This window comes from Bos mutus, unplaced genomic scaffold (assembly GCF_027580195.1).
Source record: "Bos mutus isolate GX-2022 unplaced genomic scaffold, NWIPB_WYAK_1.1 CTG205, whole genome shotgun sequence".
In the NCBI taxonomy this organism is placed as follows: domain Eukaryota; kingdom Metazoa; phylum Chordata; class Mammalia; order Artiodactyla; family Bovidae; genus Bos; species Bos mutus.
Window position 1 is genome coordinate 311,407 of NW_027219506.1, and position 13,886 is coordinate 325,292.

Consider the following 13,886-nt stretch of genomic DNA (forward strand, 5'->3'; position numbering starts at 1 on the left):
TTCTTCACAGTCCAACTCTCACACCCATACATGACCACTGGAAAAACCATAGCCTTGACTACACAGACCTTTGTTGGCAAAGTAATATCTCTGCTTTTGAATATGCTATCTAGGTTTGTCATAACTTTCCTTCCAAGGAGTAAGTGTCTTTTAATTTCATGGCTGCAATCACCATCTGCAGTGATTTTGGAGCCCAGAAAAATAAAGTCAGCCACTGTTTCCCCATCTATTTCCCATGAAGTGATGGGACCAGATGCTATGATTTAGTTTTCTGAATGTTGAGCTTTAAGCCGACTTTTTCACTCTCCTCTTTCACTTTCATCAAGAGACTCTTTAGTTCTCCTTCACTTTCTGCCATAAGGGTGGTGTCATCTGCGTATCTGAGGTTATGGATATTTATCCTGGCAGTCTTGATTCCAGCTTATGCTTCCTCCAGCCCAGCATTTCTCATGATGTACTCTGCATATAAGTTAAATAAGCAGGGTATAGAGCAACATTTTCTCTCTCCTGGTGCTCTGAATGAAGACAGGAAGTGCTTTGGAGCAGTCATATTTTTGAGTACAGCTGTGACTCCCCATCTGCCTTTAAAGTCTCTTGGCCATTCCTGTATCTGAGGTGATCCTGTTGGTCTCTACCTTTTCCCATTGCTTACACTGGGGATATCAGAAATGGTCCCACCTCCATCATAAAGTGATACATGCTTCACGGTGCTTCCAACACAGGACTATGCATTTGGCAGCACACATATCCATAGATTCGTAAACCCTGAGCCAATTTCCACAGAACAGTTGACCTTTGTGTTAGAGCAGGGGGCTCAATCGAGGACAGGTTTTCCCCGCAGGGGACATTGGGCAATGTCAGGAGACGTTTTTCTAGTCACACCTAAGGGAGGGGTTGGGGGTGCTCCTGGCATGTAGTAAGTAGAGGCCAGAGATGCTGCTAGTCATCCTACAATGCAGGACAGTCCCCACAGCAAAGGTAATCTGGCCCATGATGCCAGTAATATCAAGGTGGAGAAACTGTTGAGAGAGTCTGGGAGAGAGGCAGCAGGTAGAGGGAAGAATAGTCCAGTATGGGAAGGTGGGAGATTGAGGTCTGAGTGACCTTTGTGAAGCCATTTTGCCTTGTCCTCTAAGTTCCTGTCCACCTCAAACATTTCCACTGTGTGACTTCTGAGCAAAGGGGACCCAGGTGCTGTAACATCTCCATTCCAGCTACACGATTTCCTGTTTCCAAAACATGAGCTCGTTGTGTGTCAAAAGCTGGAAGGCTGATCAAAACCAAAATTCTCATTCACCATAACAAAGAAGAGAGAAAGGTATTTTAATCAAGTATTTTTAACTGAAAATGGGGAACTGGCAACCTGAAAGTTAACGGTTAACACTTAAGGATGATGGGCTATAGTTTATTCTTGGATTCAGATATTTGCAGACTACAAGTACCATACTTTCTGTATTGTACTGGTAAAATGGGGGAAAGAGGAATAGAATGCCAGATGATTTACTCCTTGGGATTTCTGAACACATTTTGTTGGGTGTGTGTTTTCTTTGTAGGCAGTTTTCCTTAATTCTCTTCTTTAAAGTTATTTGAAGCCCATCCTCACGCACAGTGGACCCCCATTAACCACCACCCTCCCAGCCTGGTGTGGCTTGCTCGCTCAATGTCTAACCAGTCCCCAGGTATATGAGGTAAGTACAGCGTGGCCGAGTTGCCATGGTAATACTGCAGTTCTGCCATGGCCTTTGCTTTCAGTTGCCACCAAACATGGCAGAGAACAGCATCAATGTCTCCTTCACCTAAAGACAGTTGAGCCTTCCAGCTTCCCCAGCCCCTCCTCATATAAAAATGAAATTCCTGTGCCATCTCTGATAAACTGTTTTTAAATTACACACACAAAAAAATGGGTCGGATGCTGAGAGCACCATTTCCCTTTGGTTTTGTAAAGTGATTTTTAATGCTTGTGGTGAGTTTTTAATGGAATATGAGCCTAGATAATAATGCTAATTATCTTTTATGTTGGAAGGATACAGACCAATAGATTAAAAAGTTAGTTTTATTATTTCCCATCTGCTTTTTATTTATTTTTTTTTCTAATTTTATTTTATTTTAAACTTTACATAATTGTATTAGTTTTGCCAAATATCAAAATGAATCCACCACAGGTATACATGTGTTCCCCATCCTGAACCCTCCTCCCTCCTCCCTCCCCATACCATCCCTCTGGGTCGTCCCAGTGCACTAGCCCCAAGCACGATACATCTTTTATTTGAGTGTGGAATACTTTGCTTAGTTTGGACCTCTGTGTAAAGTGACAGCATGGGTCATTTGGATGTGTTCTGTCATCAGAAACAAAGGGAAGTGACTTGGTGTCCTGATCTCTTCTGCTGAAGAAGCTCTGACTGATCACGCTGATTTTGTTTCACTGGGCTTCCTTGTGTCTTGGCATTCCAACTCTAGTGTCTTTTAAGCAGTTTCTAAAGCCTTCATTCTTTCTTCATTTTTACAAGGGTCACTTTTCGTGTCTCTGTAATAGTAAAATAACTCACCCACTATTTAAAACTTTATATACATCTTATCTAATTGGAAATTTACCAGCTATTGCCTCACACCTCAGAGTAAACTCCATATACTTCCAGGCACTTAAATTGAAAGTGCTCCCCTCACCACTTCAAGATTCTGCCCAATGTTTGCTTCCTGGGGTCATGTTTCGGCTGTGGACTCCCCGCAGCCAACCCAAGATGGGGTGACTTGTTCTGCAGGTTAGAACCACCCTCCATACTGCCTCTACTGCCTGGGGCTGGGGTCCTGACTGGGGTCTCAGCTCCAGACATGGAGAGGCCTGCTGCTGAGAAAGTGACAGCAGAAAGTCTTTGGAATTTTAACTGAGGAAGTCAGAGGTGACAGAGTGGAGTGGAGTACTGGCTGAGGGCCTCAGATGAGCCATTCTTTTGACTGTTTGACACACTGTTGGGTAGCCCTCCCCCATCACCTGTAGGACATTTTATACTTCACTGAGGTTCTTTGGGAGATATGGATGGTTTTCATTATTCCTTATTTGTACTCACTCTAAACAAAATTTAGGTTTGAGAACTGCCTAGAAAACAGTGTTCTTCCACTTAATGAAAATGTGCATGTGTGGTAAGTTGCTTCAGTTGTGTCTGACTATTTGTGACCCCATGGACTGTAGCCCACCAGGCTCACCAGAATCCCACCAGAATACCATGGACTGTCCAGGCAAGAATACTGGAGTGGGTTGCCATACTCTCCTCCAGGGGATCTTCCTGACCCAGGGATCGAATCCATGTCTCTTTCATCTCCTGTGTTGGCAAGTAGGTTCTTTACCACTAGCGCCACCTGTGGCTATTTAAATGCACAAATTACCACAACCCTCTTGCTTGCAGGTGTCTGCAGGGTTATTTTGTCACATTTCCAAAGCAGCCCTCACTGGAAAGCTAGTTATGTAATTACCCAGACCTCAGCTGAACAAAAATTTGTTGATCCTGTCATCTGGAATTAGAGGGGTGGGATGGTTTTATCATCTGCATAGAACATTCCTTAAGCATCAATCTGGAAATCCTTCTCCACTGGGTTTTACTGCATCCCTGTTTCTGAGTGACCGTTACCATGGTACTATTTTTCTGGGCTTGGGGGTTTCATTGTGGAATGGGTCACCATCCAGTCTTGTTTCCTCCTGTCAGTGAACTTTGGCTCTGCTTCCCACTGTGAGGGGTCAGAGTGGGCCGTCCCAGGGCTCCCATTGAGGAGCTCTGTGCTGCTGATGGGGTGGCTTGGCTCCATTTGGGGAATTCCGCACACACGCAATTGTTCTGTCTGTATTCCTCTCTGTCTCCACGTGACTCCAAACCTCAAAACAGCAAAATATGTGCCAGGAGAGTCTCCTCCTGAACACTGGGAGCTAAGGAGCCCTGGGAGAGAGATTTTGACAGAGATAAACAAAAACATTACTTAGCACGTGTATGAATGGGAGAAATGGAGCGTGCTAAAACAGGGAACATGATGCCATCTGTTGTTAAGGAAACCATCACAGAACAGATGGGGGTTCAGGACTTTGTGAACAACTAATGGAGATGGGGAATGGGGCAGATTAGAGTGAGTTTTAGAATTATACTTTGCCTGACTAGAGGATTTTTATTGAACTGTACATTGGTACCCTGCCTCATTCCAGTGAGGATTGGAGGCAGAAGGCAAGAGGCCTCGTGTGCTTGCCTGTTAAAAGCCCTGGTTAAGTGGAGTGATGCTGTGGAGAGTGGAGAACCCATCACTAAGAAACAATGCAGAAAACAAGCATGTGCTTGTCACCAGTACATGCCCAGAGATGGGCCAGGATAGGAGAGGTGAGGCAGGCAGAACCCAAGGGTCTTCCCTGGGTCAGTGCATTTAACAGACATCTCCTATGAGGTCCTGGTGGCTCAGATGGCACAGAATCTGCGTGCAATGCAGGAGACATGGGTTCAGTCCCTGTGTTGGGAAGATCCCCTGGAGAAGGGAATGGCAACCAACTCCAGTATTCTTGTCTGGAGAATCCCATGGACAGAGGAACCTGGTGTACTATAGTCCATTGAGTCACAGAGTGGCATGCTCAGTTGTGTCCAACTCTTTGTGTCCCTTTGGACTGTAGCCCACTAGACTCCTCTGTCCATGAAATTTTACAGGCAAGAATACTGGAGTAGGTAGCCATTCCCGTCTCCAGGGCATCTTCCCAACTCAGGGATTGAACCTAGGTCTCCTGCGTTGCAGGCGAATTCTTTACCTCTTAGCCACCAGGGAATCTATCAAGTCACAGAGAGTCAAACACAACTGAGCGACTAACACTTCTCACTTTCCTATGAGGTCAGCAGCTGAAGGAAGGGTGCCAGGAAGAGGAGGGAGGTCAGTACTGTTTGGTGGTTACTCACATAGATGAGGATCCCAGGCCTGAACACGGGAGTGTGACTGAACCTCTGGCTGAGTGGGGACCACGTGGCTGTCAGGGAGGCAGATTCGGCATCCTGCACCAAGGAGACCCGCTCAGGTAGAGGCCAAAGGATTTCTGATGTGCTTTGAAGGTAGGTTGGAAATAGGAAAGAAAGAACCATTTACCTGGAGCAGCTTGGAACCATGTGTTTGCCATTTAAGGAAGATGTTCCCAGTATTTGATGGCCTTGCAGGGGGGGTGGGAGGTTGGCAGCAGTGCAGGGAGTGCACCACCCCTCACTTTGCTTGTAAAACCATCCAGAGGGTGAAAGGTTGTGTCTGACCCCACGCAGCTTCCCGATGCTCTCCCTGTAGTCTTATAGTTTCAAGTGGCTGCCACTTGGCTAATTTAGCCTGCTTTACTCAGCTTTGTCTGTTCTGTTACCACCACTGCTTAGCATGAGATGCCTGCCAGTCCTGTTCCCCAACAGGGTAATATTTCACATCCGTTTTGTGGGGAGAACCCATCTACCAGCAGCATAAATTCTAACTCTGTTTCCAAGCAGCCGGACAACCTTGGGCAGATCCCATGGGGTCTCTCCAGTTTTCTTCTCTGTGACCTGAGTGCGTGCGCCCTTCACAGGGAAGGGGCAGGGATCAAATGAGAGCTTTTGTGACATTTGTGACATGCAGACAATAGATGCTCAAGAAAATGTCCCCTCCCTCTCAGTCCCTCACTTCATCTACCTGAGGGCTTCCTTCCCATTAGGATGTTTCTGTGGGAATGGGAAGGAAATCCTAATTATGGCTCATCCTCTTCCTCAATTGCTTAGTAAGACAAAGAGCAATTTAAATGTAAACCAGATGGGTTTAGGATGGTTTGTGTAGAGCAGGAGCCTACCCCACCTCCCAGAATACTTTCCCAGAAAAGAGAAGATCCAAAATCTAATTTGCAGGTTCACCCGCGGACCTTACCCATTCGTTTCTTGTTGGGTTGAAAGTGAAAGTGTTGGTCGCTCAGTCATGTCAGACTCTTTTATGACCCCATGGACTGTAGCCTGCCAGGCTCCTCTGTCCATGTGATTCTCCAGTTAAGAATACTGGAGTGAGTTGTCATTCCCTTCTCCAGGGGATTTTCCCAACCCAGGGATCAAACTCGCATCTCCTGCATTGCAGGAGAATTCTTCACCACTGAGCCACAAGAGAGGCTGAAAATCCAGGCTAATCACCCTTTCTTTCCTTTTGTTACTTTTTGTCCCTGTGCTATCAGGCATTTAAAATCAGAACTGCTCACTGGTCTTCAAAGTCCTGGTTCAGCAGTAGTTTTACATGGACTAGCACTCTAGAGTTTACTCCCAGTTATCACACTAGGGGCTCAAGGCAGGCCAGGTTTATGATCCCCATTTTCAGATAAGGAGTTGGGGCTGGCTTTGGCCTGGGAAGATATTGGTCTCCCACTTGTGGTTGATGTGGTTGATGATGTTGCTGTTGTTTGCTGCACATTTCAGAACCAAGAGCCACTGAGAGAGGAAGATTCTGATTTCATCCTGACCGAGGGTGACCTCACCTTGACCTTCGGGGATAGCACAGTGACTGCGAACGGCTCCTCAGGTTCCCACACAGCCTCCATGAGCCTCGAGGGTGGTCGGAGAATGAAAAGCAGCTCTGAGGAGGTGCTGGAACGAGACCTAGGAATGGGAGACCAAAAGGTTTCCAGCCGGGGCACCCGCCTGGTGTTCCCCCTGGAGGATAATGTGCGCCTTCCTGCCCAGAGCCCTGAGTGATGGGGTTGGGGAGGACCCACTGGCGGGGTGAGGATGGCTGCAAGCCCATGTTGACATGGGGCCTTGACTGAATGGAACTAACACTTCTGTTTTATTGGGGTCTGAAGATATCTTATTTAAAATTTCAGCCAAGATGCAGCTGGTGGGGTGAAAGTGTCTCTAAATCAAGGCAAATGCAGACCTATTCCCACTTTTTTCACGTAGTGCGCTGTTCAGAGTTAAACAAATAGCATGCTTTAACGCTGTCTTCATTCATTCACCTGCAGATCTGAAAAAGGTGTGGCAGGTGGTAGGGGTTCCTCCCAGGAGAGGCTTTGTATCCAGACACAGCCGTGTAGGTTTCATTGGCTATAGGCATACAAGGGGAGAACAGGCTAAGACTGTGAAGGATGGCAGTTGCTATTAGACCTCCAAGGACTGTGAGAAACTGGTGTTAAATGGACAGAAAACATGAGAAAGCAATTTGACTGGAGGCTCCAGCAATGAGGTTGTATGACTGCACCCTCCTATCAGGATTCCTGCCCCTTTTTGACTCCCTGTGTTTCTTCTAGACTGAAGACTGGAAAATATGTCCATGAACATTTCAACATGGAGAAATGAATTCCAATTCCTTCTCTGGAAATCTCCATAAGTAAGAAGTTACTGGAATGTTTGAAACCAAAGGCAAAATAGTATTATACTGTTGTTTTTAACTAATCTGAGGACAGGAGAAACTGTTTAGAAACTGATGGTGATATCATTGCAAAAATCTGTAAGTTCTCAAGGTATTCCATATGAGCTGACTGCCTGGGAAATAATGAATAGGATTGGGTTCTACTGTGGCTTTAGAAATAACACCACAATTTGTGGGATGCAGTCTTATCTATGAAAGAGAAAGCAGCAAGAAGCCTAAGAGGCAACAGGCTAGTATTCAGAGGGAAGAAATCTCACTGCAAACAAAATTAACTGCAAAGAAAATACAAGATAGTATTCTAATGACTGAGTAGAATTCCAAATTTTGTGTTCATAAATGCATGAGATTTCAGTGGCCACATGAGGAATCAGAGATGAGTCAATGGAAAGTTAAGCATTATTCAACCTGGTGGAAGGTTGGAAGGTTCTGTCGACTATAGTAGACAGCTTGAGAGTCTGAATGTCTTAACATTGAATGCCATGTAGAAGAGGGCCATTTTCATGGTATCTGGGGAACCTTGTACCAACTTAATGTGCAAATGTGGTTTAAAATTTAGGTTTTTGTCAAAAGTTTGGGTTCTTTATGGATGAGCTATTTCACCTGTCCACACCTGTAGTAGTGAAATACTGAGAGAACTCTTAGAAACTAGGCTAGAAAGTCTTCCTATGCTTCAGTGATAGCCTATTTGAAAACCCAATTTCTAAAAAAAAAAAATGCTTTCATAAAATGTGGGCCTTTTTCTTATTACAGCAGATAAAATATTGGTCCAGTTCAGTCTAGGACACTCATAATGAAATCAATAATTTAATCTTTTTAGCTGACATATTTTTTAAATAAGACATTGTTTGACACTTTTGTTTTTGAATTGATAAATTGTGCAAACCAGGAAAAATTTATTATAGGCTGAGTATTACGAAATTGCTGATTTTCAACCATTTAAGAAAACAGAAATGGCAGTTTCATATGATTCAACATAATATAAATGAATCATTTTTATTCCCTTCTTTCCTTTGTATCTAAAATCCATTTTGATTTTATGGTCTGCCATGGGCTTTGTATTCTCCACTGCAAACATTTTATTCTAACCTGGTTAAATATAAGTAAACGGAGATCTGCTGAGCCCAAAAGTTAGCTAGATTTGTAGTTATTTGGTTAGATTTTTCATTCAGTGAATCATTAAGTCACTGACCTGTGGTCCTAATTTTTGTTTGCAAGATGTGGAGATTAATCCTGACTTTACCAGGGGTCCTGGGAAGTGAGTTCACTTATTAGAAAACTTCCACCTCTCAGAAGTATCCTGCCTATGCTGAGTGACAAAAAAGTAATGTGCCACAAAGGCGGAAACCTCTTCACTCAAGGCCGAGTATTTTGCTGCCAGTCTGGCAGAAATCAGATCGAAACTGCTAAGTAATGGTTAGCAGCCATCTAAAGAAAGTTCCCCTGAGAGAGTGATCCCAAGTCATCTTAGAAACATGTTTGTTCTGGGTTGGGGGGTGGCATTTCAGTAGTCAAAAGCTCTAGAGCACAGGTTCTCATACCTGGCTGCACATTAAGATTACTTGGCCAGTTTTTACAAATACTGAAGCCAGGGCCCTACCCTCAGATTCAGATTCAGTAGGTTGATGCCTGGCTGCCATGTTTTGTTGTGGATCCTCAAGAATTCTAATGTGCAGCTAGGGTTGAGAGCCTCTAGTCTAGAACTTGCAGTGGACCCTATTTGGAACCTTAAAGAAATGGTCTAGGAAAGAACATTTTAAATTGTTAGTCATGTGGAACAAACAGGTTGATCAGCAATACAGAGAGGGTAGTTGTGAGAGTTTCATGCTAATAATCTTTGCAGAAGTCAGAACATACTTTGTAAAGTACAACTGAAAAGGTCACTTTTGAAAATCTTAGAGCATGAGAGGGAGAGATGGGTGACTAGAGTGTATGTATGGGGGGGATTAAGAATTGTCATCTTTGCTCCCATTTGTTGGGGGGGAAAGGGGGTTTTGTTTTAAATGGACTGCTGACTAGTCAAATGTAACAGTTTCTGAGATGCTATCTTTGCAGTTTAACCTGATATTATATTAATAGTCCCTTTCACAGTCAAGTGATCTTTTTCTTCACATTTTGCTTGTACTCATGCCTGCATCCATGCTGGACTCCTGGAAATAAGAATGGGCCCATTCATTGCCAGAGCAGAGTAACCATATTACTTGGAAAGTTGTGATAAATCTGCTGTCTCATGTGGCAATGGTGTCAGTAGCAGGTTAATTAAGGAGATGCAAACTTTTGTATAGCACCAACAGAGGAAAGACAAAACCACCTGCAATTCCTTCTCATACGCTTTTTGAGGACTACAAGGAGAATTGAACTAAAGAAGGAAATTTGGAATTTAAAGAAGGCTGTATTTCTTCCTAGGAAACAGGCATAGGAAGGGCATATGTGATTAAATGGACTCTGGCCATCAGGGTACTTGTTGGAGTGACCAGACAAACAACCATTGATGTCCTGCAGCCAAAAATCACACCGTGACATCAAATGTTTCATCAAGTAAACAGCAAGGAGTTCTTTAGGCTGTGTTCTCTAGACCTGAAAATGTCCTCCATGGTTCAGTCAACAAATATCTCTGTAGAAAACCTGAAAAAATGTTCTCTCAGCTATCCATGAACATTTCAGTCTAGGGCAAACAAATAATGTTTGTTTCAAAAACAGACGTCTGTTTCACGCACACATGCCCAAGCCCCATCATAGCTCCCCCTTTCTTTGTCCGCAGTGGAAGTTAATGTTTTCATGTCAGCTATCTAATGTGAACAAAATGATTTCTAAATGTAGAAACACTGCTAATGCACTTAGGTGAAATTGCTGGCAGGGCAAACAAGCAACTCATTGGGGGTGAAGTCATCCTCTTGGAAATCTACCTTGGTACCCATTGTGAGCTCTAAGAGGTGTATCAGAAAGCTGATTTTCCCATCTGCTATAAAATGGAACCTGGACTGAGGGCATCAGGAAAGTCAGCTTGCTGATTCAGTAACTATATGACTTCTTTTTCCGCTTCAGAAATGGGGCACTTGACAGGCTTCATGCTTGCTTTTTGATGTTGCTTCTGTAGATGAGTTAGTGAAGGAGCTAGTCTGTCAAATATTGTCATTGAATTCTGATCCCTTCTGTGTTTTTAACTGACAGTCTGAATCACCAGTGTCAATTGCTGCATTCTGATACAGGTACAGTAAATTGAGGGCATTCCGTGACCAAGACTTACAGTTTAGAAACAACCCACCTGAATGCTGCTTTCACCATGTGGATACCTGAAAAGACCTCCCCTCTTTCTGAAACCTAATAAGAACAATGTACAGAGAAGTATTCTGGAAACCAATGCTAGTGTCTAATGAGGAAAAGCAAGTAGGCTCTTTGACAATCCTTTCAAAACAAAACCTAGAAATAAACCATTTTTCTTCCAGTTCTGAGTTTCATAAGCAAGTTTCTGTAAATTAACAAACCCATTTGTCAGCCAGTGCTAGCAGAAGTTGTAAAGAGTAAAACCAAAGTTTTTGATGTTTTATTTTTATAAGCAGGGTATACTCTAACTACGGCCCACATGGCACACACAGGCAGCCAGTTTTCTGCTACATGAGCCTTGGAGAAAACGACAAGGAGGGCTGCCTGTTCTGCTGCCCTTTGAAAAGGTCTGCAACAGACACAAGAGCACTTAGGAGAGGTCACTTTCTTACCCTGACAGCCACCTTTTCAAAAAACTTCACAGAACTACCAAGTGTCATGGTCAGCTCGACTTTTGGCCAGTGGAAAATTATCTGGGTGGGCCTGTATGTGTTGGAGGAACTCAGATGGAAAAGGACTTGGAAACATCATGAAAAACTCTATATCTGCTGTCTAAAGCACTTCAAACAAGTTAAGATCCCAGTGTCAGTGGGTGAGTGTCTTAACTGCATGGACATTTGGGGGTCGACTTTAGTTATGGTTTTCCAGCTGTGAGCTTTGGAGAAGCAATGGGGTGGTTTTTCAGTCATATGGGTGTTAAGTCTATGGGTTTGGAATCTGTCACTGAAATCACTCATTCAAAAGTATGACTTCATAGTAGGGTCACTTAGGTTTGTTTTTTACATAAAATACATCTGATATTTCTTACTTAGGAAGTTTTACTATGTCCATTAAAATGATTAAATGGGGAGGCCATCAAGATTCATTTAGTAGCTGAAAAGCAGTTTTTAAAATAGGATGAATTTAATAGGGGCTGTTGTGACCTTCAGGGGAATTTTTTATAGAGAGCCTCCATACTGTAATTGGGGAAATTTTTGTCTTTTACTTCCATTCAATAGTAGCAAACTGGTGGTTTTATAAAATTAACATAGTGTGTTATATAAACATGTTATATAAAATAATATTAAAACATGTCTAACTGTGAAAACGTGAAGACTTAGAGTTATCAGCAACCTTTATGTGCAATAAAGAAAACTGGAGTTAGGCCCCCAATGTGTTCCCTCTCCCTAGCATTTTACTTAATGTTTGCCTTTGTGTATATGTTTAGATTGATATTGTAAAGCTAGCTACATGTTTTCCTGCCCTTTACTGATATTTAACACATTTTTCTCAAAGCCTTTTTCTTTTCTTTCCTTTTTTTTTTAAACAAAAATCAAAATAAAAAGATTAACTGGCTGAGCTCATCTTGTTTCATACTTTTAAAAGTATTGTCCATTAGTAGAAGAATGCAGTATGGGCCTGTTCTTAGTTTGTTTCTTTCCCACACAGAGAGGTTCTGTTCTGGGTGGAAGCTATTCCTCTCCAACTTCATTTAAAACAGAGATGGACAAATTACAGTGGCCCCTAGATCAAATCCAGTCTACTGGTTGTTTTTGTAAATAAAGTTTTATTGGCATACACTCTACTCACTCATTTTGTCTGTGACTGACTGCTTTCACGCAGAGCTGAGTTGTAAGGGCACTGAACAACTAGCGCTCATAAAGCCTGAGCTATTTACTATCAGAGTCTTCTCAGAAAAGGCTTTTCCTGACCACTAATTTAGATGCTTTAAAAAATTTTTAAAGATTGGATCTAAAAAATCACAGCAACACTTTTAGACTTTAAAAATGTGTCTTTGAGTTGAAATAAACACTTGAAACCTGTGACTTCTCCCAGCCTGCAAACATCTTTAACAGGTTGGCGAATTGCTAAGATTCTTGAGCTTCCTACAGTTTCTCTCATAGTCCTTGTATTCCTCTATATGTAGACTAACTGCTCCTTAAATTGTGCAATTGAACTATATCATAAAATCTGCTCCCTAGAAAAATAAAGCAAAAACAAATCTTGTCATTAACAGAGTGACTCCAGAATCATTTAATAGTATAATTACAAAAACATCAGATAGAACAATTTAAAAGCAAACATTTCCTTCAGTTCATTAGGGTTCTCCCACCCCAGGAAATTACTTTTAAAAAATCCATTTAGGGGTGGGGGCCAGGGGAGCTATTTGAAGAAGAGCTGGATGAGTCAGATTTTAAAATACACCACCCAGATCTTTTATTTAATATTAAGTAATTCAATCAAGATACACAGGACTGCACTTGGCCCGTCTTCACATTGATGATTTGTCCAGGCACCTGCTGATGGGAAATGGTACCAAATCACGTCTTTTCTTTGTTCTGAGAATGCCTTGTTGAATTGACTCCAACAGAGGCAGGGTCAGGCTGGGAACTAAAGCTCTTCCTATTTTATTGCCATAATTATCTGCATTGCACTGTCACTTCCTTACTGGAAACTTCGTTTCAACCAATGTGTCAGTCATTATTTAACAGCTCATGATATTCCTGTTCCAACTGCACAGCAGTTGGTACCAAGTCAAGCCCCAGTCTCTGACAGTGTGATAGACTGCCTCCACAGCGTGGCTTCTTCTAACGCTGGGACCACATGCTGAGTGTCCCGGTCTATGGTGACTGACCTGGAAGGAAAGAAACAAAGGATGTTTGAACTTCAGAATACAGAAATCCACAGATGGAAAGCCTGTTGAACTTTGACAATATAAGGCCTCTTAAATATGAAACCTGTAATCTTCCTTACCTAAGCTGCATTATCAAATGCTGTAAATCCATACAGAATCAGTATTTATAATTTCTGCTCGTGACCCAAAAGGCGTTTGGGGAGGATAGACAGGAAAAAGATGGGGGCTCCTCTTATAGTGTGACTGTGCTTTCTGCAGCTGCTGCTGTGGAGTGCTTGTTGAGGAGAACTTTCTGAGACCTGCTGGGTAGAGTGGGGTAAGGGCTGGGACTGAAGCTGTATCTTTAGGCACCAACCATGTAACCATCCAGGGCTTCCCTGGTGGCTCAGAAGGTAAAGTGTCTGACTGCAATGTGGGAGACCCGGGTTCAATCCCTGGGTCAGGAAAGTCCCCTGGAGAAGAAAATGGCAACCCAGTCCAGTACTCTTGCCTGGAAAATTCCACAGACAGAGGAGCTTCGTAGGCTACAGTCCATGGGGTCACAAAGAGTTGGACATGACTGAGCGACCTCACTTTCTTT

At 43.0% G+C, this 13,886-nt stretch overlaps 2 protein-coding genes across 4 annotated transcripts in view; one reads left to right on the forward strand and one right to left on the reverse strand.

Moving 5' to 3' along the window:
• Positions 1-12,030, forward strand: part of SLC9A7 (solute carrier family 9 member A7) — a 186,022-nt gene extending 173,992 nt beyond the window's left edge. Inside the window, exons 16-17 of the mRNA XM_005898185.2 lie at positions 1,583-1,688; positions 6,423-12,030. Of these exons, the coding sequence (XP_005898247.2) occupies positions 1,583-1,688; positions 6,423-6,698 (382 nt within the window). The 3' untranslated portion in view covers positions 6,699-12,030. The remainder of the gene's footprint in view (positions 1-1,582; positions 1,689-6,422) is intronic.
• Positions 1-13,886, reverse strand: part of CHST7 (carbohydrate sulfotransferase 7) — an 80,052-nt gene that overhangs the window by 40,407 nt on the left and 25,759 nt on the right. The window contains exon 3 of one of the 3 annotated variants that reach the window (XR_011463456.1): positions 12,250-13,306. The exons of 1 other annotated variant lie outside the window; for it this stretch is intronic. The gene's annotated coding sequence lies outside the window, so the exon portion shown is untranslated. Of the gene's footprint in view, positions 1-12,249; positions 13,307-13,886 lie in introns of those variants that run through there. One more of the 3 variants, XM_070366759.1, reaches the window with a different exon arrangement.